This window comes from Rhodotorula graminis (assembly GCF_001329695.1).
Source record: "Rhodotorula graminis WP1 unplaced genomic scaffold RHOBAscaffold_11, whole genome shotgun sequence".
NCBI lineage: Eukaryota > Fungi > Basidiomycota > Microbotryomycetes > Sporidiobolales > Sporidiobolaceae > Rhodotorula > Rhodotorula graminis.
This window is the reverse complement of record NW_017264938.1, coordinates 588,221-610,012: the sequence shown is the minus strand read 5'-3', so window position 1 is coordinate 610,012 and position 21,792 is coordinate 588,221. Positions and strand designations below refer to the sequence as shown.

At 67.9% G+C, this 21,792-nt stretch overlaps 6 protein-coding genes across 6 annotated transcripts; 3 read left to right on the top strand and 3 right to left on the bottom strand.

Moving 5' to 3' along the window:
• Positions 1-1,766: 1,766 nt before the first annotated feature.
• RHOBADRAFT_22417 (uncharacterized protein) lies at positions 1,767-2,981 on the bottom strand (the record flags this gene model as incomplete). Its single annotated transcript, XM_018412572.1, has 8 exons — positions 1,767-1,948; positions 2,037-2,125; positions 2,192-2,209; positions 2,275-2,336; positions 2,402-2,481; positions 2,557-2,769; positions 2,829-2,950; positions 2,974-2,981. The coding sequence occupies 8 exons, from the start codon at positions 2,979-2,981 to the stop codon at positions 1,767-1,769; spliced, it is 774 nt and encodes a 257-aa protein (XP_018269436.1).
• A 5,196-nt stretch (positions 2,982-8,177) lies between these two features.
• Positions 8,178-11,898, top strand: RHOBADRAFT_55138 (uncharacterized protein; the record flags this gene model as incomplete). Its single annotated transcript, XM_018417687.1, has 13 exons — positions 8,178-8,552; positions 8,640-8,950; positions 9,057-9,207; positions 9,490-10,258; positions 10,474-10,538; positions 10,621-10,776; positions 10,858-10,941; positions 11,023-11,106; positions 11,188-11,277; positions 11,353-11,442; positions 11,518-11,601; positions 11,680-11,763; positions 11,839-11,898. 13 exons carry the CDS (start codon positions 8,178-8,180, stop codon positions 11,896-11,898), a joined length of 2,403 nt encoding a protein of 800 aa, XP_018269435.1.
• A 622-nt stretch (positions 11,899-12,520) lies between these two features.
• Positions 12,521-13,688, top strand: RHOBADRAFT_45962 (uncharacterized protein; the record flags this gene model as incomplete). The annotated part of the gene is made up of 4 exons (XM_018414694.1): positions 12,521-12,595; positions 12,685-12,703; positions 12,781-13,526; positions 13,650-13,688. The coding sequence occupies 4 exons, from the start codon at positions 12,521-12,523 to the stop codon at positions 13,686-13,688; spliced, it is 879 nt and encodes a 292-aa protein (XP_018269434.1).
• An 821-nt stretch (positions 13,689-14,509) lies between these two features.
• On the bottom strand, positions 14,510-16,298 carry RHOBADRAFT_55136 (uncharacterized protein; the record flags this gene model as incomplete). Its single annotated transcript, XM_018417686.1, has 3 exons — positions 14,510-14,928; positions 15,289-15,637; positions 15,758-16,298. 3 exons carry the CDS (start codon positions 16,296-16,298, stop codon positions 14,553-14,555), a joined length of 1,266 nt encoding a protein of 421 aa, XP_018269433.1. The 3' UTR covers positions 14,510-14,552.
• Positions 16,299-16,443: 145 nt separating this feature from the next.
• Positions 16,444-19,437, top strand: RHOBADRAFT_45960 (uncharacterized protein; the record flags this gene model as incomplete). Its single annotated transcript, XM_018414693.1, has 12 exons — positions 16,444-16,738; positions 16,819-17,078; positions 17,159-17,225; positions 17,301-17,315; positions 17,381-17,507; positions 17,599-17,719; positions 17,814-17,895; positions 18,091-18,427; positions 18,571-18,583; positions 18,612-18,647; positions 18,896-19,238; positions 19,394-19,437. 12 exons carry the CDS (start codon positions 16,444-16,446, stop codon positions 19,435-19,437), a joined length of 1,740 nt encoding a protein of 579 aa, XP_018269432.1.
• A 459-nt stretch (positions 19,438-19,896) lies between these two features.
• Positions 19,897-21,562, bottom strand: RHOBADRAFT_48785 (uncharacterized protein; the record flags this gene model as incomplete). The annotated part of the gene is made up of 4 exons (XM_018415185.1): positions 19,897-20,647; positions 20,730-20,828; positions 20,907-21,173; positions 21,270-21,562. The coding sequence occupies 4 exons, from the start codon at positions 21,560-21,562 to the stop codon at positions 20,062-20,064; spliced, it is 1,245 nt and encodes a 414-aa protein (XP_018269431.1). The 3' UTR covers positions 19,897-20,061.
• Between the last annotated feature and the right edge of the window lie 230 nt (positions 21,563-21,792).

Here is a 21,792-nt window from a genome sequence, read left to right as displayed (position 1 = left end):
CTCGTCGAGTCGTCCACCTGGTCAAAGTGGGTCCTCTTTCGCGCGCGAGGCCCTCGGTACGAGGCCGTTCTTGTCCGCTTTGACGGAGCGGTGTTACGCTCTCGCACGAGTCCAGCGAGCAGAGCGAGAGCGAGCAAGTCTCTGCAACGGCGGCCTTCCCAAGTCGCAGCTCTCGAGGCTCGTGCGCAGCTTTCCCTCTCTCTCGCCCCGCTCCTCGCCGCAGACCGTCGCGATCTGTGACGACGTCGACCGCATCAGGTGCGGCTGCACCGGCGTGCTTGGCTCGTCGACGTCGTGTCGGTCCCTTCATCAACCCTCGACGAGCAAGCAAGCTGGACGAGGCGAGACGCAAGTTCAATTCTGTGGGCATCACGCTCAACCTCGCGCACCGACCGACCGACCACTTTCGCGGCCCTGAGCCGCTTGTCGACGGAACCCGGCGCTGCCGGCTCAGGGCCGTTCCGGACGCCGCGCGCGAGATGCGAGGGAGCAATCGACGTTGGTCGGTGGTGGGTGGGGGCGGATCTGCGTGCGTCCTCGCGGCGCGAAAACTGCGCGTCGTCGTCGTCTCTCAGGCCTCTCCTCGGCTTTCTCGAGAGAGACAGGGAGAGCGTCCCTGCTGAGCGCATGATGAAACGCTCGAGGCACAGCGCTGTCGGCCGCGGCAACCGCTCCTCCGCTGCCCACCTCGTCGCCGGTGTCTCCTTCTTCCCTCGCCAGCCGAGCAGCCGAGTCGCCTGTGTCTCGGGCTCGAGAGCAGAGCGCGCACGATCGCGCACACGCGCTACCGTTCGATCTGCGAGGCGGGCGAGGCGCCCGAGTCGGTGACCGTGCGACGGAGGGAGAGCTCAGAACATCGATGGAGAGCTCGAGCTGGCACCGCACGTCACGTCAGGCGACGGCTGTCACGAGCTTCACAGCGCCGAGCGTCGATACGGCGAGCTGCGTGCACCGAAAGCGAGAGGGACGCCGGCGAGAGAGGGGGCCTGAGCGCGCGAGAGGGTTGACCTTCTCAAGTCGCTTGCCGCCGCTGGAGCCTCTTCCTGCGCCCCTGCGGCTTCTCTCTCGCTCTCAGCGCGTACCTAGCTTCGTGCTCGACCCGCCATGGTCGACGAGGAGGCGCACGAGCGAGTTGCCCCGTCGCTCGCCCGTCCGACAGTCGTCCCTCTTCAGCTCGCTTTCACAGCTCTCGACCTCGCTCGTCGTCTCTGCTCCTCTCTCGACTCTCGCGACGGCTGCGTGCCACCTGCACGCAGACGTCCAGCACCGGTCGCCGCTCGCTCGGTCCCTCTCGCTTCGCCGCTTGATCCTCCCCCTCGCCCGTCATTCTCCCCTCTCCCTTCGCAGCGAAGCTTTGTCGAGCCTCTTTCCCGCTCGGCCCGGCCCACTCGAGCACGTCGAAAGCGCAGTGCTGGCTCGAGCCTCGAGCGCTGGCCCAGGAACACGCCGGACGAGAAGCTCGCGTGTCTCTGCCCCTTTGGCGCGCGCTTTCAATTCTCGCGCGACAGGGGGTTCGGCGCTTCTCTCGTCCCTGAGAATAAGAAGGAGCCCGGAACGAGCTCGAGAGTCGGGCCAAGGCTGGGAGAAGGAGAAGAAGAAGAAGAAGCAGAGACGGCGAGGGCAGGAGAAGGACAAGCTGCGAGGCTCTCGAGCGAGCGCGACACCCACTCTCGGCCTCCCTCTCACGAGCCGCAGCGCATTGGTGAACGGCTGCAGAGTTGCAAGTGCTCCTCACTGCCCCCAACCCCTCCTGCCGCGCGCCCTCTTCAAGGCTCGACGGCCATGCCCGCCTCGCCCGCGTCCGTCTTCTGCTTCTTGGCCGGCCTCGCACCGTCGGCGGCGACGGCGGCGGCGGCGGGTCGTGTGGCGGTGCTGATGCTGGTGCTCGAGGTGGAGGAGGAGGAGGAGGCGCTGGGGAGGAGGCCGCGGAGGGAGAGGTCGTAAACGACTGTGGGCGCGAGACGAGGCGAGGCGAGGCGAGGCGAGTCAGTAACCTGAGAGGCACAGAGAGGGAAAGAGGGACAAGCGCGACGCACCCTCCTCTAGCCGCTTGACGTCGTACTTGATGCTGTCGAAGCGCTTGCGGAGCGAGTCGTTCTTGAGGTTGAGCAGGCCGAACGCGTTGCTGCGAGCGGGTGGGTCCGAGGGTCAGGGCGCTCAGGAGGGGGCGAAAGGGCGAAGGGGGACGCACGAGAGCTCCTTGGCGAAGCTGCGGGACGGGGAGGAGAGTGAGCCGGGTGCGCAAAGGACAGTGCGAGAGAGAGAGGAACGGACCGCGAGTACTGGACCGGGGCCTCGTAGTCGCCGAGCGTGACGCGGTTCACGGCGAGACGGCTCTGCGAACGTCGACAGGGACCGTTTAATACCGGGAAGGGTAAAGAGGAGGGAGAGGAGGACGCACGAGCTCGTTGACGAGCGAGATGAGGCTGTGGAGGTACTCCTCGGTCGAGAGAAAGAAGTGGTCCTGCCACGCCTCCTCGACTGCGGGCACGTGTCGTGACAAAAGAGTCAGTGATGTGCGTGGGACACACACACAGGGAGAGACGGTGGACGCACTGCCGAGCTGGTGGGCGACCTGAGGCTTTGTCGGGACGTCGAGGGTCTCGAGAAAGGTCCGCAGGACGACGATGTAGGACGCCTGCTGGATGGCGCGAGTGAACGAGTCGTTGTAGCGGTAGAACTGGCCGGGCGGGATCAGGGCGGCGAGGCTGGCGAGGGCGGTGCGGACCGGGGTGAGGGTCGGGTCGAGCGAGGCGAGGAGGGCGGGGACTGCGGGTGGGAGTCGGTGAGCTCGTCGAGGGAGTGCCAGAGAGAGGTAGGGTGCGCACGTTGGTCCTGGGTGTGCGAGTGGACGCGCGAGAGGACGGCGAGGGAAGAGCGCTGAGCCTGCTCGACGTCGCGTACGGCGTCGCGGACGCGCTCCCTGAGGTCTGCGTCTGCCTGGAGCTGGCTGTGGAGGTAGCCAAAGTCGACCTGGTCATGGAGGTCGCTGGTGGGGTGAGAGGACGAGGGCGAGGTGCACCGCCTCGCTCCACTCTCCTCCCCTCCTCCTGGATCCTGCTTTCTCCTCGTCCCCCATGCGTCGAGCGAGCTCTCCTGACTCGTTGCCGCTCGTCCTGCAGGCTCGTTCTACCTCGATCGCCCTCCTGGCACGCTGTCGCTGCTCGCCGGGTTCAGCAGCTTGGCCTCCTCGTACCCGCATCTCGACCCGCCGGCTCGCCAGTCGTGCTGCCGACGAGCCGACGTGTCTCGACCAATGCCCCGCCCAACTGCTCGGCCCCGAGTCGACCCATCGCGTCAGCTCGAGCGACCTCGACCTTGGTTCGCGCCCGTCGGCCTCGCCGTTCCTCGACTCGACTTGTCCTCCTCGACCTCGGCTCGTCTCTTGACGCCCTTCCGCCTTTCTCGTCGGTCGTATCGGCCCCACCTGTCGCACAAGGACCGACTCGCCAGGTGCTGGATCACTCGGCGCCGCCTTCGACCTCGACCCGGCCTCGACAGCTCGCGCACGCCGGCCTCTGCTCCCGAGCAAGCTGCTCGCGGCCACTTGCAGTCGCACATCTGCTTCGTGTGCTCGTCATACCGCACCGACGGGCTCGGCCGAGGGGTGCGACTGGCCGTGCCCCCTGGCGCCGACCGACTGCTCCCCCTCGACGAGCTCTCGTCGGCCGGTCCCTGTCGCAGCCACGGGCAGGGACGGGCTGCCGTGGCCCGAGGGCCCGCTCTCTGCGGGGAGAGTGTGGCAGCGGACCGAGGTGTGTGGAGGAGAGGTGGCGGGCAACGAGGGGCGGGCGGCGGTCCGGAATGACCTCGTCTCGTGCGTCCTGATCTTCTCTCGTCCCCCATCCCTCGAGCGAGCTCGCCTGACTCGTTGCCGCTCGTCCTGCAGGCTCGTTGCGCCTCGATCCCCCTCCTCGCACGCTGTCACCGAGCGCCGGTCTCGCCGCTCGGCCGGGTTCGCCAACTTGGCTTCCTCGCACCCGCATCTCGACCCGCCGGCTCGCCAGTCGTGCTGCCGACGAGCCGACGTGTCTCGACCAACGTTGCGCCTCGACTGCTCGACTACGACTCGGCCCCTCGCGTTAGCTTGAGCGACCTCGACCTCGTTTCGCGCCCGTCGAGCTCGCCCTTTCTCGACTCGACGTGTCCTCCTCAACCGCAGCTCGCCTCTTGACGTCCTTCCGCCTTTCTCGTCGGACGTATCGGCCCCACCTGTCGCACAAGGACCGACCTGTACTGCCCTGGAGCGCTGGACGCAGCGAGTACATCCCCTTGACGCTCCGGGTGCGTCCTGGCCCTTTTCCCTCTTCCCCTTCCTCGCCCTCGACTCGCTCTCGCTCCGGCACAGAGAAAGGGAATCACTCGCTCGAGTGCACGCTCAACACCTTGTACAAGTCCTCGTACCTCCCGCATTCCTGCGCTGCAATGACAGGTTCCGCGCCCTGCACAAGATGCTCTGCGCGCTCTCGCTCTCGGACGGTCCTGCGCATCAAACTCGCTTCTGCAATCATTGAGCTTGCACACGTGGCTCCAGAGCACTTTTCTGTAGCCGCCAGACCTGCCCGCGCGGCCCCCGAGAGACAGCCGCGAGCGTGATCGTGGACGGCGTCTCGAGATGATGAAGATGAGGCTCGTCGCGAGGCTCTCTAGCTGGCTCGCGTGCAGCTGTGAGCCACTCACAAGGCTTCACGTACGACGATAACTCAGCGTCAAGCCCGACGCAGGTCACGAGCAGGAGGGAGAGTTGACGTTCCGTCCACGCGCATGTCAAAGTTCACCACGCTCGCCTGCTCGTGCTGTGCCGCTCGCGGCTCCAGATCTTTCGCTCGAGTGCCCATGAACACGCAGTTGCAAAGCCCCAAAATCTACATCAGCTCTCGCTCCCTCACCTCCCGCTGATGTCGCGCCTCCCTCCTTGCACCCGTACTCGACGCTCTCCCCTCGCACCCCTCCTGCAGTATCGACACCTCCTTGATCACCGTCCACCTGCTCGACACCGTGCACGGCGGGCCACCCATCGCCTGATTTTCCTCGACCGTGCCCTCGAGGAAGAGAGGGAGCATCGAGGAGGGTTTGGACGCACCTGAGGATGTCGAGGGCCGGGCTGTTCACGAGGGCCTCGGCGAGTGCGGGTGCCAGCTTGTGCGTCACCGTGAGGTGGAGCTCCTGCGGAGCGGGAGAGAGTGTGTGAGTCGAGGCGGCGCAGAGAGAAACGCGGGCGAGAGAGACGCGCTTTCTCGTAGCCTCGCGTCGAGCCGACGAGAGTCTGGCGGTGCCCTCCTCGGTCTCCTGGCCCGCTCGACAGCTTGGTCATGCGCTCGGCCTCGTTCCAGCGAGCGACGAAGCGGTTGAACGCCTCGCTCGTGGCCGGCGGCGGGCCCCACGAGCGGTAGGCCAAGAGGTAGCCGTCGTGCGAGACGAGCTGAAGCGAGCGGGTACTGCGTGACGAGGGGGCGAGTAAGTAAGTGTCGTCGCGAACGCCGGCGTCGAGAGGGCCGCTGCGGGGAGGGCGGCTCGGCAGGGAGTGCGAGGGAGGGAGGGGGGAAACGGGGAAGTGTACGAGCGGGTCGGCGGCGATAGGGTGGACGAGGTACTTGTCGAAGAGGGTCGGGGCCGGTGCGAGTTCAGGTGCGGGTGCCGGCGCGACGCTGGCGAGGTGGAGGAGCTCGTCGCGCCGGCCAAGGCCATCTTGCTCGCGATGCGGGTCGAGGCGTAGGCGGTCGAGGGCGCAGGTGGCGAGGTTGGAGAGCGTCGGGCTGGTGCGCACGAGGGTAGTCGAGGGACGAGGGATCGCTGCATGACGCCGGCGTGGAAGATAGGTGAGCCAAACAAGGTCGCGGGGAGGAGGCGTGCGAGACGCGCGAGCACGACCTCGCCGAGGGGATGGCTCGTCACAGTGCCCACGGCGGGTGAGACGACTCCGTGCGAGGTGCTCCCAAGGTTCGGCGCGGTGCTGCGCGTCTCGCCGCACAGGAAGAGAGAGGGGACGCACCGGGGGAGGCGGTTGAGGCGAGGGCGGAGGTTGTACTCGCGCTTGGGGACCATGTTGAGGAGAGCCGAGGTCATTTGCGGGCAGAGGCGCGGCAAGTGCGCGTGCAGGAGACGCGAAGGTGAGGGGGGCGACAGAGAGAGACGAGCGCGCAAGTTTGCCCCGCCGTCGTCTGAGGTGGGTGCGGCGCGCCAAACCGGCAAGCTTCAAACGCCTTGTGCCTTGACCTTTGTGCGCTCTGCCTTGTGCGCTGCGCTCTACAGCACCGACCTCTGCGCACTGCGCTGTCGCCACAGCGCCCCCTCAGCTCGCCGCCGCTCCTCCAGCCCCTCCTGCGCACCTCGCCTCCTCGTCACCTCGCGTCGACGACCTCATCTCGGGCTTCCACCAGCTCCACAGCGACCAGTCGACCTCAACTCTCGCAGCGACACGGCCCTGCCTCCGCTCGGCAAGAGCCTGCCTCCCCCTTCCTCCCCCTCCTCCCCCTCCTCCTCCATCGCTCGCCGGCGGAGAGCTGACCTTTGTCTTCACAAGAGAGTCTCGTCACTCTGTGGAGGAGTACGCATGGAGCCAGTCGATGCAATGCAAGCAATTACGCGTCTGCCCAGCGAGTTGCGCCGACTCGAGAGAGCGAGGGAAGCTGGTGGTGGTCCTCGCCGCTCTCGCTCACTGCGCCCGCTCACGCAAAGCCTCGCTGAAAGCTCTCGTCAAGCTGTCGCTCTCCATCTCTCGAGACCGGCAGCGACGCATGCGCACAAGATGCGCCAGGTCGCTCACTTGCGCCTCGCTCGCCGTCCCGGCTCTGCAGCGTCCTCGCCTCCTCCCTTGCCGATGAGAGCCGAGAAATGCGCCGCGCTGAATCTGTATTGCACCTGCTGGACGACGCTGCGGAAAGGACTGAGGCGAGGCGAGGGCGAGCTGGGGCGGCGGCGGGACGAGGACGAGGAGGCGGGGGAGCAGAGTTCGACGGTGGGCGGGTGTCGAGGTGCGGCGGACCAGGCGTGACGTCGTGTCGAGAGTGAGTGAAAGGGCGAGGTGTCGCTGGCAGCGGCGGTAGCTGTGTCGAGGTCGAGCTGGCGGTCGAGGTGATGAGGCGGAGGGAGGCGAGGGCGTGGGTCGAGCAGGCGGCGCGGCGGGCACAGGAGCTCGAGCCCGGCGAGGCCACAGTGCACAAGCTGGCTGTGCAAGGGCGAGTGCACAAGGCAGAGAGCGCAAGTGGCCGCGAGGCACGCCGGTTTGCCCCACTTCTGGCGAGTGATCATGGCGACGATTTTCGAGACCTCGACAGCTCGGCTCGCACTCTCGACAAGCGCGAGAGTACTTGGAGAGAGCCCATCATGCTCCACTCGTCGCCTCGACGCACCGCTAGACGACCCAGGCTGGCTCAGCCGCCGGGTCGCCGTCGTCAACAGCGACACTCTCGAGCAGCCCTCTCAGCCACGACACGCCGCTAGAGAAACCTTTGCGCTGCACCGACGTCCTCTGCACCTCTCTACAACTCTGCCCCGCAACCGCCAGCCTCGCCCGAGTCGTCCTCGCCAACCTCGACCTTGCCAATCTCGTTGTTGTCGCCGCATCGTCGACGCGCAAACAACGTGCAGCGGCCTCGCGACCAGCTCAGCGCCATCGGACGATGTGCACGAGCCCGTGCACCGAGCCGCCGAGCGCCTCGGGCTGCGGTGCGGCGCCGCGGCCTCGTCGGCGACGAGGCGGTCGCCGGGCGAGTCGGCCTGTTGAGGGCGCGGCGGCAGTCGAGTGACGGTCGGAGCGGGTGTAGAGGGAGGTGGTGGGTACGTGGGACGTGTCGCGCAGGACGGGCGGGCGGTCCGAGGAGGTCGAGCGAGGGCGAGAAGGGCGCGGTTTGAGCGACCGCGAGGGGCTCGGCGAGCGGTGAGGGCGATGCGGGGTGGTGCGGGCGCAGCACGGACGCAGCAGCCGGAGCGAGGGCGATCGCGAGCCGAGTCGTACTCGGAGCGAGGGCGGAGGAGGAGGAGTGAGAGGAGGAGGCGGACGAGCGAGTCGAGCGAGGCGGTGTCGGTCCAAGGTGCGCCCTCGTCTCCCTCGACATCTACTGCTGGACTTGTTCTGAGTCCTATTCAGCGTACAGCACGACCCGCCGACCAGCTCCTCCGCCGACACCGTCCTCGCCGTCGCCCGCTCCCCCACCTCCTCCTCCTCGTCGCCGACCATGGCCTCGCCCGAGCCCACCTCCTCGCGCCCCAAGCGCACGCGCGCAGGTCGCGCGGTCGGCGTCTCGTACGCCGACCTCGAGAACGGCGTCGGCGGGGTCGCGTCGACGTCGGCCAACCTCGGCGCGACGAGCGACGTCGAGCGCGAGGCGCCGCCGGCGAAGAAGGCGCGCTCGCGCAAGAAGGGCGGCGGCGGCGGGTCGGGCGGCGGGGCGTCGCGCGAGGAGGAGCCGAAGAAGAAGGGCGAGGCGGGCGGCAAGGGCAAGGGCAAGGCGGTCGAGAAGGACGAGCCGGACGAGCTGGACGAGCTGGACGAGGACGAGGGCGAGCAGGACGAGGACGACCAGGCGTGGCTCGGCGTGAGCGAGAAGCAGGTGCGTCTTCACATTTCTCCCGTGTCGCTCTCTGCCTCCTGCGTCTGCACGTCGAGCAGCATCCTGACGCCCGTTTTTCGCCAGCAGTCGTCGTCGTCGTCGCTCCCTCTCCTTACCGCCGCTGAAATCCAACACACCATCACTTGCGACATCACGCGCGTCTTCGTCGAGGGCCAGCTCGAGAACGGCGAGCGCGAGGCGCACGCGTTCGTCGAGCGCATCCGCACGGGCTCGGGCGAGCTCGACCCCGAGGAGCGCGAGAAGCTCATCAACGAGCTCAAGGCCGAGCTCGCCGAGGTCGAGGCCAAGCTCGAGGCCAACGTCAACGTCGACGAGCGCAAGCGCCTGCGTCGCGAGGAGCCGTCGCTGTTCGACTCGCTCGGCCAGCACATCAAGGAGTGAGTCCGCTCGAGCCTCTTCTCCGTCCGCGCCGACGCAGCTTCGGCTTTCCAAGCCTGTCGCCGACCCGTACAGCTACTGACTCTGAGCTTCGGCTACCTGCAGGTCGCCGACAACGAGCGCCAAGGTCCACCTCGACCTCGCGAGCAACTGGTGCCCGAGCGACGCGATCCTGGACGGCCGAGTTCCGCCCGCTCTCGAGCAAGACCTGTCGAGCGAGCGCATCTGGAAGGCGACGGGCGTCCTCCAGAAGGAGGTGCGTCCCCCTTCCTCCCCTTCTCGACGATCCTCCCCTTCCTCGCCTCGACGCTCGGACCTCGCCCAAGGTTTCCCGCTTGCCCCTCCCGTCCACCTTCGACTCTCTCTCTCCTTCTCTCGAGCTCATGTAGCCGCAGCGCACGACACTGACTCGTTGCCCCTTCCGCCTCGCTCGCCCATCGCTCCTCGCTCTCCCCACCACCTTCCCTCTCGCACCTCTCCCTCCTCTGCGCTCCTCTCTCCCCTCGCATCTCCTCCGTCCCTCGTCCCTCGCACGCAGACTGGCCTCCAGAACTACTCGCCCGTCGTCTTCCCCAAGTCGGCGAGCGGGTCCGACCCGCTCGCGACCTACTACGGCGAGGCCGGCGACGAGCTCCTCAAGCGCCGCCAGGCCCTCCAGCTCGCCCCCGCCTTCACCGAGTCGACCATCATCGTCATCTCGGGCGTCGAGGCCGCCGACAAGCTCCGCAGCAACGAGCACGTCGTGCTCGAGCCCCTCAACCTCCTGTTTGTCGTCGACCGCAGGCCCGTCGAGGTCAAGGCGGCGTACGCGCGCCTCGCCTCGCAGAAGCTCGGCGAGGGCACCATCGTCATCTTCATGGCGCAGCCCGCCGCGTTCAGCGGTCACGGCGGCGCCTCGTACGAGATGGCGCGGCGCGCCGACGCGTCGCTCTCGTGCATCTTCGCGCTCGCGCCCGCCGCCCTCGAGCGCCCTCCTCGGCTCGACTGGTACGTCGCGACGTACTGGAGCGACGGCGGGCCCGAGGTGCCGCAGCGCGCCGAGATTGCCGCGAAGATCCAGGCGCTCGCGGCGTACGAGGAAAAGGTCGGCCGCCAGCTCTCGCCGCGCGAGATGCTCCAGTTCTCGCCGAGCGGCGTCTACTACTTCGAGCGCTACTCGAAGAACCACGCCGAGGAGATGCGCCAGATGGTCGGCACCGACACGGTGATCCGCCGCCTCGTCGCACCCGACCTGCTCAACTCGCCCATCCAGCTCGCAAAGCAGGTGCTCTCGGCTCGCGCCGCGACGGGCCGAGCCGAGCTCGGCGGTGCGTCCCCTCTCTCGCTCTCTCGTCCTCCTCCCCCTCCCTCCCCTTCCGCCCGTTCGACCCTGGCGCTCTCCTCGAGCGCGAGCGCTCAGGCCTCTTGGCCCTCTCGCGGTCCTCACTTTCTCGCCGCCCTTGCCCTCGCTTCCGCCTCTTCAACTTCCTCGTCTCGAGCTCTTCAAGAGCCCAACACTGATGCCCCTCGCCCGCACCCGCAGAGATCCGCAGCAAGAAGGAGGACGAGCGCTCCGAGGAGGAGCAGGCGCGCCTCGACGACGCCGACGTGAGCTGCTTCTCCCCTCCTGCGCTCCCGCCTCTCAATGAGCTGTGCATCACACTGACTTCGGGCCCTTCTCGTGTCGCAGAAGGTCATCCTCGCCCGCAAAAGCGCCGACGCCAAGTGGCAGCAGCGCAACCCGGCCGGCTACGAGGAGAACCGCCAGCACAAGCGCGAGAAGGCCGCCGAGCGCCGTCGGCGCATCAAGGCGAGCGGGTTCTTCACGTGCGGCGAGTGCGACAAGGTGCGCTCGGCTCGCTCCTCCTCCTCGTCCTCCTCCTCTCTCTCTGCGCCTCTCGACTGACGCTCCTTGCTCGCCCTGCAGACGTGCGCCTCCTCGTCCGACCTGAAGAAGCACATGCGGGTGCACACGGGCGAGCGGCCGTTCGAGTGCGGCGAGTGCGACAAGGTGCGCTCGACTCGCTCCTCCTCCTCGTCCTCCTCCTCTCTCTCTGCGCCTCTCGATTGACGCTCCTTGCTCGCCCTGCAGACGTGCAGCTCCTCGTCCGACCTCAAGAAGCACATGCGGGTGCACACGGGCAAGGAGCCGTTCAAGTGCGGCGAGTGCGACCAGGTGCGCTCGGCTCGCTCCTCCTCCTCGTCGTCCTTCTCTCTCTCTGCGCCTCTCGACTGACGCTCCTTGCTCGCCCTGCAGACGTGCGGCTCCTCGTCCGAGCTCAAGAAGCACATGCGGGTGCACACGGGCGACAAGCCGTTCGTGTGCACCTTCGCCGGCTGCAACGAGGTGCGCCCGGCTTGCTCCTCCTCGTCCTCCTTCCTCTCTGCGCCTCTCGACTGACGCTCCTCGCTCGCACTGCAGTCTTTCGCCCGGTCGTCCGACTTCAAGGCCCACGAGCGCATCCACACGGGCGAGCGGCCGTTCAAGTGCACGTTCGCCGGCTGCAACGAGGTGCGCCCGGCTCGCTCCTCCTTGTCCTCCTTCCTCTCTGCGCCTCTCGACTGACGCTCCTCGCTCGCCCCACAGTCGTTCGTCCGGTCGACCACCCGCACCAGCCATGAGCGCACCCACACGGGCGAGCGGCCGTACAAGTGCTCGACGTGCGACCAGGTGCGCCCCACTCGTTCCTCCTCGTCGTCGTCCTCTCTCTCTGCGGCTCTCGACTGACGCTTTTCGCTCGCCCTGCAGTCGTTCGCCCAGGCGTCCACCCGCAACAAGCACCAACTCAGCCACACGGGCGAGAAGCCCCACGCTTGCGGCGAGTGCGGCCAGGTGCGTCGCGCTCGTTCCTCGTCATCGTCGCCCCTCCCTGCGCCTCTCGACTGACGCTATTCGCTCGCCCTACAGTCGTTCACCCTCTCCCACCACCTCAAGAGGCACCGCGCGAGCAAGCATGGCGGCAAGTAGACGGCGTGGTCGCGGCCGACTCGAGCGTGACGTGTCTTTTGGCTTCCGACGAGGATTGAGCGCTCGAGCAACGAGAAGCCGGTTTCTCGCACCGAGTAGCTCGAAAGCAGAGAGGCTCGTGCAGGATTCGAGAGCCGCTTGAACCCGCACCGCTGCGTCTCTCTCTCTCGCCACGACTTGGGCCGCTCGACCGAGGCGAGCGCCTCGAGGCTCGCCAGCTCTCCCTCGTCCGCATCACTCCACCATCGCGAGCCCGTGCGCTGAGTGGCTCCCTGTCCTCTCCCTACTCTTCTGCACCCTCTACGCGCAGCCCCACGGCCCCTCGAGCCCTCGCCGACTCGCACGACGCGGTGGGCGATGACGATGTCCCGCACTCGCGCGCGACCAGGAGGGGCCTAGAGGCCTCGCTTCGGTTTCTGGTCCGTCCTGTCGTCCTCTATCTCTCCCTGTGTGCGAGCTGGGTGCCCCTCGATGCGGTGTGTGGGCGAGGCGGTGCGAGTGGGGCAGCGGCGGAGGAGCGGCACGCGCAGACGGACAAAGCAGCCTCTCGGACGCGACAGGGCCGCACCGGGTGACTCTCCTTCACGCCCACAGCAGTATGCGCACGCGACGGCTCGAGCAAATGCGGCACGGCGCCCACCCGAGGCCGGTGGATCTCGACCTCCCTTCTCGCGCCGGCTCGAGGCGCAGCAGCTCTGTGCGTCCCATCCTGCCCTCTCTCAGACTCGGACCTGGTTCTGGACGGCGTACTGACCATGTCGAGGCGCGTCCCTTGCCCGTCCGCAGGAGCACACCTCTCGTCGAGGTCCGTCCACGAGTCGCCCTTCCTCGTCCTCTCCTCCCCCGATCCTGACTCGCCCTGCCCTTGCCGTGCACAGACAGGCCGCAAGACCGACGACTCCCTCCTCACCTCGCCTACCCTCGTCGACACCTGTCCTCGGCCGGCCGTTTCGCGACCTGCCGCCAAGCCGCTCCCGCACCAGCCATCGCGCTCGCACCCCTCGCCGCCGAGCAGCGCGTTCTCGCCCTCGAGGAGCTACGGCTCGCTCGCGTCGCTGTCGCACGTCCTCGACCGCGACCGCGACCGGCACGTCGCGTCGTCGGCGACCGACGGCAGCCCGGGCGACGAGCGCAGAAGCGCCGCATCGACGCCCTCGCCATCGTCCTCGAGCACGAGCGTGAGCCCGACGCCGCGCAGCGGCTCGACGATCGACCTGCGCGCACTCGCGACGGACTCGTACCGCGCCCTGACGTCGGTGCTGCACCTCTCGGCCTCGTCGCCGTTCACGCCGCCGGTCGGAGCGCCCGTCCTCGCGCCATGGGCCTCGGTCCGAGCGCTCAGCGTGCGGTTCCGCCCCGGTGCGCCCGAGGACGAGCAGCTCAACGCGTGGGTGCTCGGCCTCGCCGGCCTCGAGGTCGGCGGGGCCCGATCGTGGGACCCTCGAGCGCTCGGCGCGGCGGTCGACCAGCGGGACGAGGTTTCGGCGGGCGAGGGCGAGCCGGCGGCGAGGTCGAGGGGGCCATGGCCGAGCGTGAGCACGAGCTGCGGGAGCCCGGCGAGCGTCGAGGTGCGGTACTGGGACGGGCGGACGAGGGAGGTGGACCCGAGCGGGATGGACCAGGACCAGGTGCGTTCGTCAGCTCTCGCCTCGTCGTACTCGCCTCGTCGTACTCGCCGCGGCGTCGGCTCGTCCGACGCCGAGGCAATGGCGATCCGGAAGGCGACTGACGTTCGCTACACCCCCTCGCAGATCATGCGCGCCGTCCTCGTCGGCCCTGCGAGGGCCTGAGCGCCTCGACCGACCTTCTCAAGTCCCCTCCTCGGCCGCCTGGACGCCCGATAACACGCATCACGCACTCGCACGACACGACAACGACCTTTTACGACCTTCCTCACGACGAGCTGTGCCTCGAGCCTGCCGACCTCCCTTTTTCCCAACCTCCCTGTCTCTCTCTCTCGTTCTCGCCCACGCCCTCCGAGTACTTGTTCCCTCCTCGCGTCCCTCTCTATTCCTCTCGTGTATACCTTCTTCGTCGCCTCAAGACTGCCAGATCTAGCTTGGCCGCACGAGCCCTCGCAGTGCCGTCGCTGTGCAACGCGCTCGATTTCCTCGATCCTCGTCGTCCGGGTCAGCGGCCTGCGCAACGCTGCGACCACGCTCGACACGAGCTTCACGGAGAGCGAAAGAGTCAAAGAGAGTAACAGCTCAGGGTGCGAGAGCTGCGGCGCGATGGCCGCCTGCGCCCTTCTCGACGCGGTCGGGCCTCCTCCTCATGCTGCGTTGGCCACCTTGCCTCTCTCTCTCCCTTGTGCGGCCGGTCTCGAGACCTCGCACAGCTCTACAGCATCTGTGAGCAGCGCCACCTGGTCAAGGAACGTGCAGCTCGTCCGCCTCGTCCCAACGCTCGAGCCCTGCACGCTGTCGTCGCCGCCCTTGCACGCTCGTCGAGCCGTACCCTCGACGGCGAGCGCATGCCGAGCACCTCTCTCAGACAGCCCGCAACGCTCTGACAAGAGAGCCGCCTCAAACTGGGAGAGCTGAACGGTGCCGAGAGGGCGAACTCTCGCTAGATCTGTCGCTCTCACACGACGACGCCGCCGCCGCACACAAAGGCCGAGGCGCACCTCTCGCTGCAGCCATGTCCTCGTCTCGCTACAGCTCGACGTCCCCATCCGGGTCCTCCTCGTCCCAATCATCCCCCCTATCGGGCGTGTACTCGATCCCTCCTCCGCCTCCCACCGTTCCTCCTCCTCCTCCTCCGTCACGCAGCGCGCCGGGCAGCACGGGCACGACGTAACCCTCCTGGCCGTAGATGGGCAGGTTGGCATGCGCGAACGGGTTGGGGACGGCGGCGCGCGCGGCGAGCTGGACGGGCGTGAGCGTGTCCGAGGGGGAGAAGGTGAGGGGCGAGGCGGACGCGGCGGGTGCGGCGGATGGGTGGACGGGGGGCGGTCCTGGGGAAGCGGTGGGGGGGAGGATGCCGAAGCAGCGGCGGGGCGGAAGGCGAGGGAGAGCCGAGGGGAGAGCGCTGCGGGCAGAGGCGGAAGAGGTCAAAGCGGGCTCGAGCTGGACGAAAGACGGGGAGTGAGGACGCACCTGTGCCCGCCCCGCCGCCGCATCAACGACCTCCCACACGCCGACCTCTCGCACAGTCGCGCCCGCCTCGCCGCCGGCACCGAGCGCCGCGCCGCACATGCCCCACCTGACGACGCGCGGCACCTCGCCCTTTGCGATCCTGTCCCTCTCCCTCGCGCGCTCCCTCGCCTGCGCCACCGCCGCCGCACTCGCCTTCCCCTTGCCCTCTGTCGCGCCTGCCCCGGCCCCGGCCCCGGCCCCCGGGCACACCTCGCCGCCCTGGAGCCCCCTCGCGCTCCACTCGACGACGCACCGCGCCCTGCCGAGCTCGACGCGCTCGTCCTCCTCCTCTGCGCCGCGTGGGCGCACAAACGGGTCGCCGACTGCACGTGCGGCGAGGGCGCGCAGCATGCCGTGGGCGCGCGGGTCCGGGCTCGGGTTCGAGGAGGAGGGTGGGGCGACGGGGAGCGGGAGCGCGTAGTGCGTCGCGAGGGTTTCGAGGTGGGACGAGGGGCGGAGCGAGAGGTGCAGGGTCGAGGGGGAGAGGGTGGGCGCGAGTAGCGAGGTGAGGAGGGAGGGAACGAGGGCGGACGGCAAGGCGGACGAGGACGAGGTGGGGCAGGGCGGAAGGTCGTCGTGGTGGACGACGACCAGGCGTGCGCCTGTGTGAGAGTGCGTCGTCAGTGTCTCGCTGTCGTAGTCGAGCTTCAGCGGCTGGCGAGCCCATGCGCTACGAGCGACAGGCCGCATGGTCCTCGACCGAGAGAGCGCGCGAGACGCACCTTTCCTGCCCTTGAGCGCGCCCAAGCACGCCTTGACGACCCTCAGCGCGTCGCTGACGCCGCCCTCGAGCTCGTCGGCGAGCGCGTTGGCCGAGTCGAGCACGACGAGGAGCGGTGCATGGTCGTCGGCGGCGGCGGGTGGTGCGGCGGCGGCGGCGATGGCGCCCGTTGCTGCGGCGACGAGGTCGGCGGTGCCGGATGTGGCCGACAGGTCGACCGATTCGTAGCTCGCGCACGGTGCGAGTGTCGAGGGCGAGGTCGCGGTCGAGGTCGAGGCGAACGGGGCGGCGAGCGAGCCGTCGACGACGCGCAGTCGCTGCGGGTCGTAGGTGGGCCTGGGCGGCAGCAAGCGGTGCGGCTGCTGCTCTGCGCACACGAGCACGACGCTGCTCTGCGGCGGGGCGACGAGTGCCGAGTGGACAAAGGTGCGCAGGGCGGCGAGCGAGGGCTGGAGGAGCGAGTCACTCAGGACGACGAGGGGCGCATGCCCTGACGAAGTGGCCGCAGCCTGCAGGCGGTTGTGCAGCGCCGCGTCGAGCATGGCGGCGTGTCGAGGAGGCACAGAGCCGGACGAGGCGGTGCTCGTCCTCGATCGAGCTCCCTCCTCGCCGCGTCGTCGTCCTCATCGCTCTCGCTCGACCCGCACACCGCACCGCCTTGCTTGACCACTCGAGGGCCACCGCGCCATGCCCGAGAAGCACCCTCGACCTCGCCCACTCGCCGCGTCGTCCTCGGCCCTCGTCCACGACTCGACCATGCTCCAGCGCTCCCACCCGCGCGACAAGAACCTCCACGACGTCCTCGACTTTGCTGAAGGTGGCACCACACACGAACCAGACCGCATCCCGCTCGTCGCTCCCAACAAGCTCGCACTCGCGTCGGCCACCGCCAGCAACACCACCCCCGACGACGAGCCACCACTCGAGGGCGGACCTCTCTCGACCAGGGACAAGCGCGCACTCGCACTCTTGGTCGCACTCTGTCCGTACACGCCTTCCACCCTCTCGATCACACGCCGCGACGAGACCCACCACTGACCCTCCTCGACGACGACGACGCAGACCTCCTGCAGGGCATCCCCGTCGGCCTCGCGTTCGGCTCGATTCCGTTCCTCCTGCGCGCAAAGCTGTCGTACTCGCAGATCGGCATCTTCACCCTGTGCACCTACCCGTACTCGCTCAAGCTCCTGTGGTCGCCCGTCGTCGACTCGATCTTCAGCCCCAAACTCGGCCGCCGCAAGAGCTGGATCGTGCCCATCCAGACCGTCGTCGGCCTCATGTTCTGGTGGCTCGGCAGCAACGTCCAGGTCATGATGGAGGTCGTGCGTCCCGCTCTCTCTCTCTCTCTCCCTCGTCTCTCTCCTCGCCTGCGTCTGACCCACTCTTCCTCCCCTTGCCACAGGACGAGCCCAACGTCAACGTCTTGACCGCACTCTTTTTCACCCTCGTCTTCTTCGCCGCAACTCAGGGTCCGTCCTTCCCTCCTCTCGTTCCCCTCGCACTCGTGGCCTTCAACTGACACGAGCCTCCCTCGTGCTCCACAGATATTGCCGTCGACGGTGCGCCGCACTCCCGCCCTTATCGCCCTCCACGCCCGCACTGACCCACCCTGTTCGGCGCGCAGGTTGGGCCTTGACGCTCCTCTCGAAGGAGAACCTGTCGTACGCCTCGACGGCCCAGACGATCGGCCTCAACACGGGCTACTTCCTGTCGTTCACCGTCTTCCTCGCGTTCAACTCGGTCGAGTTCAGGTGCGTCCCTGCGTTCCCCTTCTCGCCCGGTCTCGCAAGCCTCCTGTCTTGCGGGCCTCGAGCTTACTTTGGGATCGGCCCGCGCACGCAGCAACAAGTACTTCCGCTCGACCGACCTCGACTACCCGCTCGTGTCGCTGTCAGGCTACCTGCACTTCTGGGCCGTCGCCTTCATCGTCGTCACGGCCTACCTCGCCTTTTTCCAGCCCGAGGTGCGTCCCGCCCTCTCTCTCTCGAGCTCGCCCTCTTTCCTGCGCCTCGCGCAAGAGAAGGACAAGAGTTGAAGGGGATGCGCCGCTTGCACAGGACGCGGTCACGGCCGAGGACGAGGACGACATGGACCTCAAGAAGGTGTACTCGATCATGCGCGAGATCTGCCAGCTCAAGCGTGCGTCCCGCGCCCTCTCTTCCTCCTCGTCATCTCTCTGCATCACCGAGACTGACATCTCGTCCTCTCCCCGCCTTTTCTCTTGCGCCCGCCACTCCTCGACGCTCGACCCGCCCATCCCTCCCTCGCATGACCCGCTTCCGCCTCTCGCCCTCGCCTCACTCGCGCTCGGCCCTATCGCGCCCGCGCGCGCAGACGTCCAAAGGTTCATCCTCGTCCACCTCGTCACCAAGCTCGGCACGGCCGCCTCGGACGCGGCCACGTCGCTCAAGCTGCTCGAAAAGGGCCTCAGGAAGGAGGACCTCGCGCTCGCCGTCCTCATCGACTTCCCGTTCCAGATCCTGTTTGGGTACCTCGCCGCCAAGTGGTCCAAGGGCAGTCGGCCCTTGCGCCCCTGGATGGTGGCCATGTGGACCCGCCTCGGGTGGGCCGCAGTCAGCATGGCCCTCATTCACAAGTTCCCGAGCGGCGAGATCGGCAACGCCTACTTTGCGCTCGTCGTCCTGTGCACGGTCGGGAGCAGCTTCTCGAGGTGCGTGCGCGCGCTCTCTCTCTCTCTCTCTCTCTCGAGACTCGGTCGGGGCCTCGCCGGCCTCGTGTTGGCGGACCTGGTCGTGGTGGAAGCGGTGAGCCACGTACTCACTCTCTGCGCCGACACGGCACCCTCGCTCGCAGCACGGTCCAGTTTGTCGGCATCTCGGCGTTCCCACACGCAGATTGCCGACCCGCTCATCGGCGGGACCTACATGACGGTGCGCCCCGCTCTCTCTCTCTCTCTCTTCTCCCTCGCACTCTCTCGGACCTCGTACTGACGCTCCCTCGCCTTTTCCTCCTCCTCTCTTCTCAACTTGGCTCACTCTGTCTCCCTCGTCCGTACCCTCTCGCCGACGCACGGACCCTCGCCGTCCTCGACTCGCCTCTGCCCGACCCCGACACCCTCCTCGCCCTGATTCGCTCCCGGAAATGCCCCCTCCCGCCCGACGACGTCGACGGCGAGCAGCTCCTCAACACGGTGTCGAACCTGGGCGGCACCTGGCCCAAGTTTTTCGTCCTCAAGGGCATCGACGCCCTCTCGGTCGCCGTCTGCCACGTGCGCTCGTCGTCCCTCGACCCAGACGGTTTCGCCTCGTCCTCGTCCTCGTCGTCGGCAGAGGGCGGCGACATGGACCTCGTCGTGCGCTCGGCCGAGTGCGTGTCGGACCACGGCAAGGCGGCGTGCGCCCAGCTCGGCGGCGAGTGCGTCACCGAGCGCGACGGGTACTATGCCGTCAGCGCCGTGTGCATCGTCGCTGGCGCAGTGCTCCTCTGGACATTTGTCGGGCCCGTCGCGAGGAAACTGCAGTGTGCGTCGTCGAGCCAAGCCGGCTCTTTCCCCTTTCCCCTTTTCCCTTCCTCTCCTCCCTTGTCTCTTTCTCTCTCTCTCTCCTCTCTCCCTTTCGCGCCCGTCCTCTCCTTCAGCCGCTCGAGCGCGACACTGACACTCCTGCCTCGCAAACAGCTCTCCCTGCGTCGGCGTGGCGGGTCAAAAAGGCGCGCTTGTGAGTAGAAACGCGCCCCCGAGGTGTTTGCTGACACGAGCATCGAGCCGGTCATTCCCTGCAATTCGCAACTACGGTCGTCGAGCTTTCATTACGAGCGTCTTGCGAGATCGACTCGCGCCGAAGAGCTCGCAGAGACTGGAAGAGAGGAAAAGGCCTCGCGAAGCTCGAGCAGAGGTTCGAGCGTCGACTCCTCGGTGAGCTGCGACGTCCGAGACCGCTCGCCTCGCCTGAGCGGCTGCGAATACGATGCGAGCGAACAGAGCGAACGACAGCAGGCGCGAGGGCGAACCTCCTCGCTCGAGCCCGCTCGCACGACCGGCCCGCCCTCTCTTCGCTCCTTGCACCTGTTCTCAAGCCGCGTCGCTCTCGCTACTCTCTCGTGCTTGACAGACCGACTCGAACGGGATAAGGTTCATGCTGGCGAGAGAGACGTGTTGCACAACAGGGACGAGGGAACCGTGCGAGGGAGGGCGAAAGTACAAGGACCGGCGCGAGGCGGGAGGGGAACAGAACGACGACCGACCGAGGAGACGAGCAGGCAGGTCGCGCAAGACGAGGGAGGGCGTGACGACGAGGCGATGGACCGGGAGGGCGAGCGACAGAGGGTGAAGGAGGACGAGGCGCCTCATGCCTTGACCTTCTTCGACGACGACGCCTTTTTGGGCCTGGACGCCTTCTTGTCGGCGGCCGCCGGCGAGACGGGTGCGGGCGCCTCGGCAGCCGCCTTGGCCTCCTTCTTGGCCTTCTTGGCCTTGGGCTTGGGCGCCTCGTCGACGACCGCCGCCGCGGCGGGTGCCGCCGCCTCCTCCTCCGCGACCGCAGCAGCCGCCTCCTCCTCGACGTCCTCCTCGCGCTCGCGCTTCTCGGCGCGCCCCTTGCCCTCCTTGGTGACGGCGCGCTCGAGCCTCCTCTTCTCCTTTGCGGCGTCGCGCTCGTCGCGCTTGCGCTTCTCGTCGGCCTTCTTGTCCTCGGCCTTCTTGCGCTCGTCGGCCGCCTCGGCGGTCTCGGGCACGGCGTCGAACCGGGTCGAGAGCGACGCGTTGTAGATCGGGAGCGAGACGGACGTCGACGACTTGAGGTGGAGCGACTGGACGTTTGCGAACGTCGAAGGCGCGGCCGGGATGCGCGTCGCGATGTAGGGCAGGACGGCGCGCAGGTTGGCGCCGAGCTCGGCCGCCGAGTGCTGCGAGGTCGAGCCGATCTTGACCGAGCTGTGTCGGGGTGGTGCGAGGCGACAGGGTCAGTCCCGCTGCGCCCGGGGCACATCGAGAGGAGGAAAGGGGGGAGACGCACAGCGAGGTGCCGGTGGTCACGTTGAGGTAGGTCGACGCGACGGCGCGCTCGAGCTCGGCCTTGAGGTCCTTGCGCTGCAGCGCGACAGGGATAGGCTGCCTGCGAGAGCGGGAAAGAGGGGCCGGTCAGTCGGCCATTCGAGAGGGAGCACGCTCGACGAGGCAAGAAGAGACGCACTTCTTGGCATCGCGCCACATCTTGCCGAGGCACTTGCCGACCTCGACCGTGACGCGGTCGTCGACGAGGAAGAGCTCGCCCTCCTTGAGGAGCTGGCGCTTGGCCTCGAACGTCTTGTGCTTGGTGCGCAGCTTGTCGAGGCCGACGACGCGCGTGATGAAGCCAATCTTGAGCTCGTCGAGGAGGTTCTTGTACACGCGCTGCGGGTCCTTGACGAAGAGGGTGACGGGCTGGACGCGCGGGTTGAGGACCGGGTGGGGGACGGCGCTGCACGAGGAGGAGGAGGGTGGGGTCAGGACAACAACGCTCTCGGGTCGCGCGCTCGCTCGCTCGAGCGAGACAGAGAGAGAGCGAGAGACGCACATGCGGATGGGCTTGTGGACGTCGCGCTTCGGGGCCTGCTTGAGGCCGACGACCAAAAACACCTTCTCGTCCTGCTCTCCGAGGAGGTCGTCGTCGTCGCGCTTCTTCTGGACCTTGTCGACGTGCTTGACGAGCGCGTTCAGGGCCTTGTCGCACTGGGTCTGCGAGACGGGGAGGTCGTCGAGGGCCGGGAGGGCGGGGAGGGTGCGAGGGGCGACCGACGCGGGCTTCCACAGCGGCGGAGGCGCCTGGGCGCCGGACGAGGTCGACGTGACGGTGGCGATGGCGGACATGGGTGACGGTAGCGGGCGTCCTGGCTGGGGCTGGGACAGGGAGAGGAGGACGGCGAGTCGCGCTCACCTCCACCGCCTCACACGCTCCAGGCTCGAGTCGCATGGTCTCATCTATCTCGCGCGCACACTCTCGAGTCATCTCTCTCGCACGCTAAATGAAAGCTCGCAGAGGAACAGACTCGATTCACGGTCTTGCTATGTACAGTGCGAGTGCGCGAGGAACTGGGACA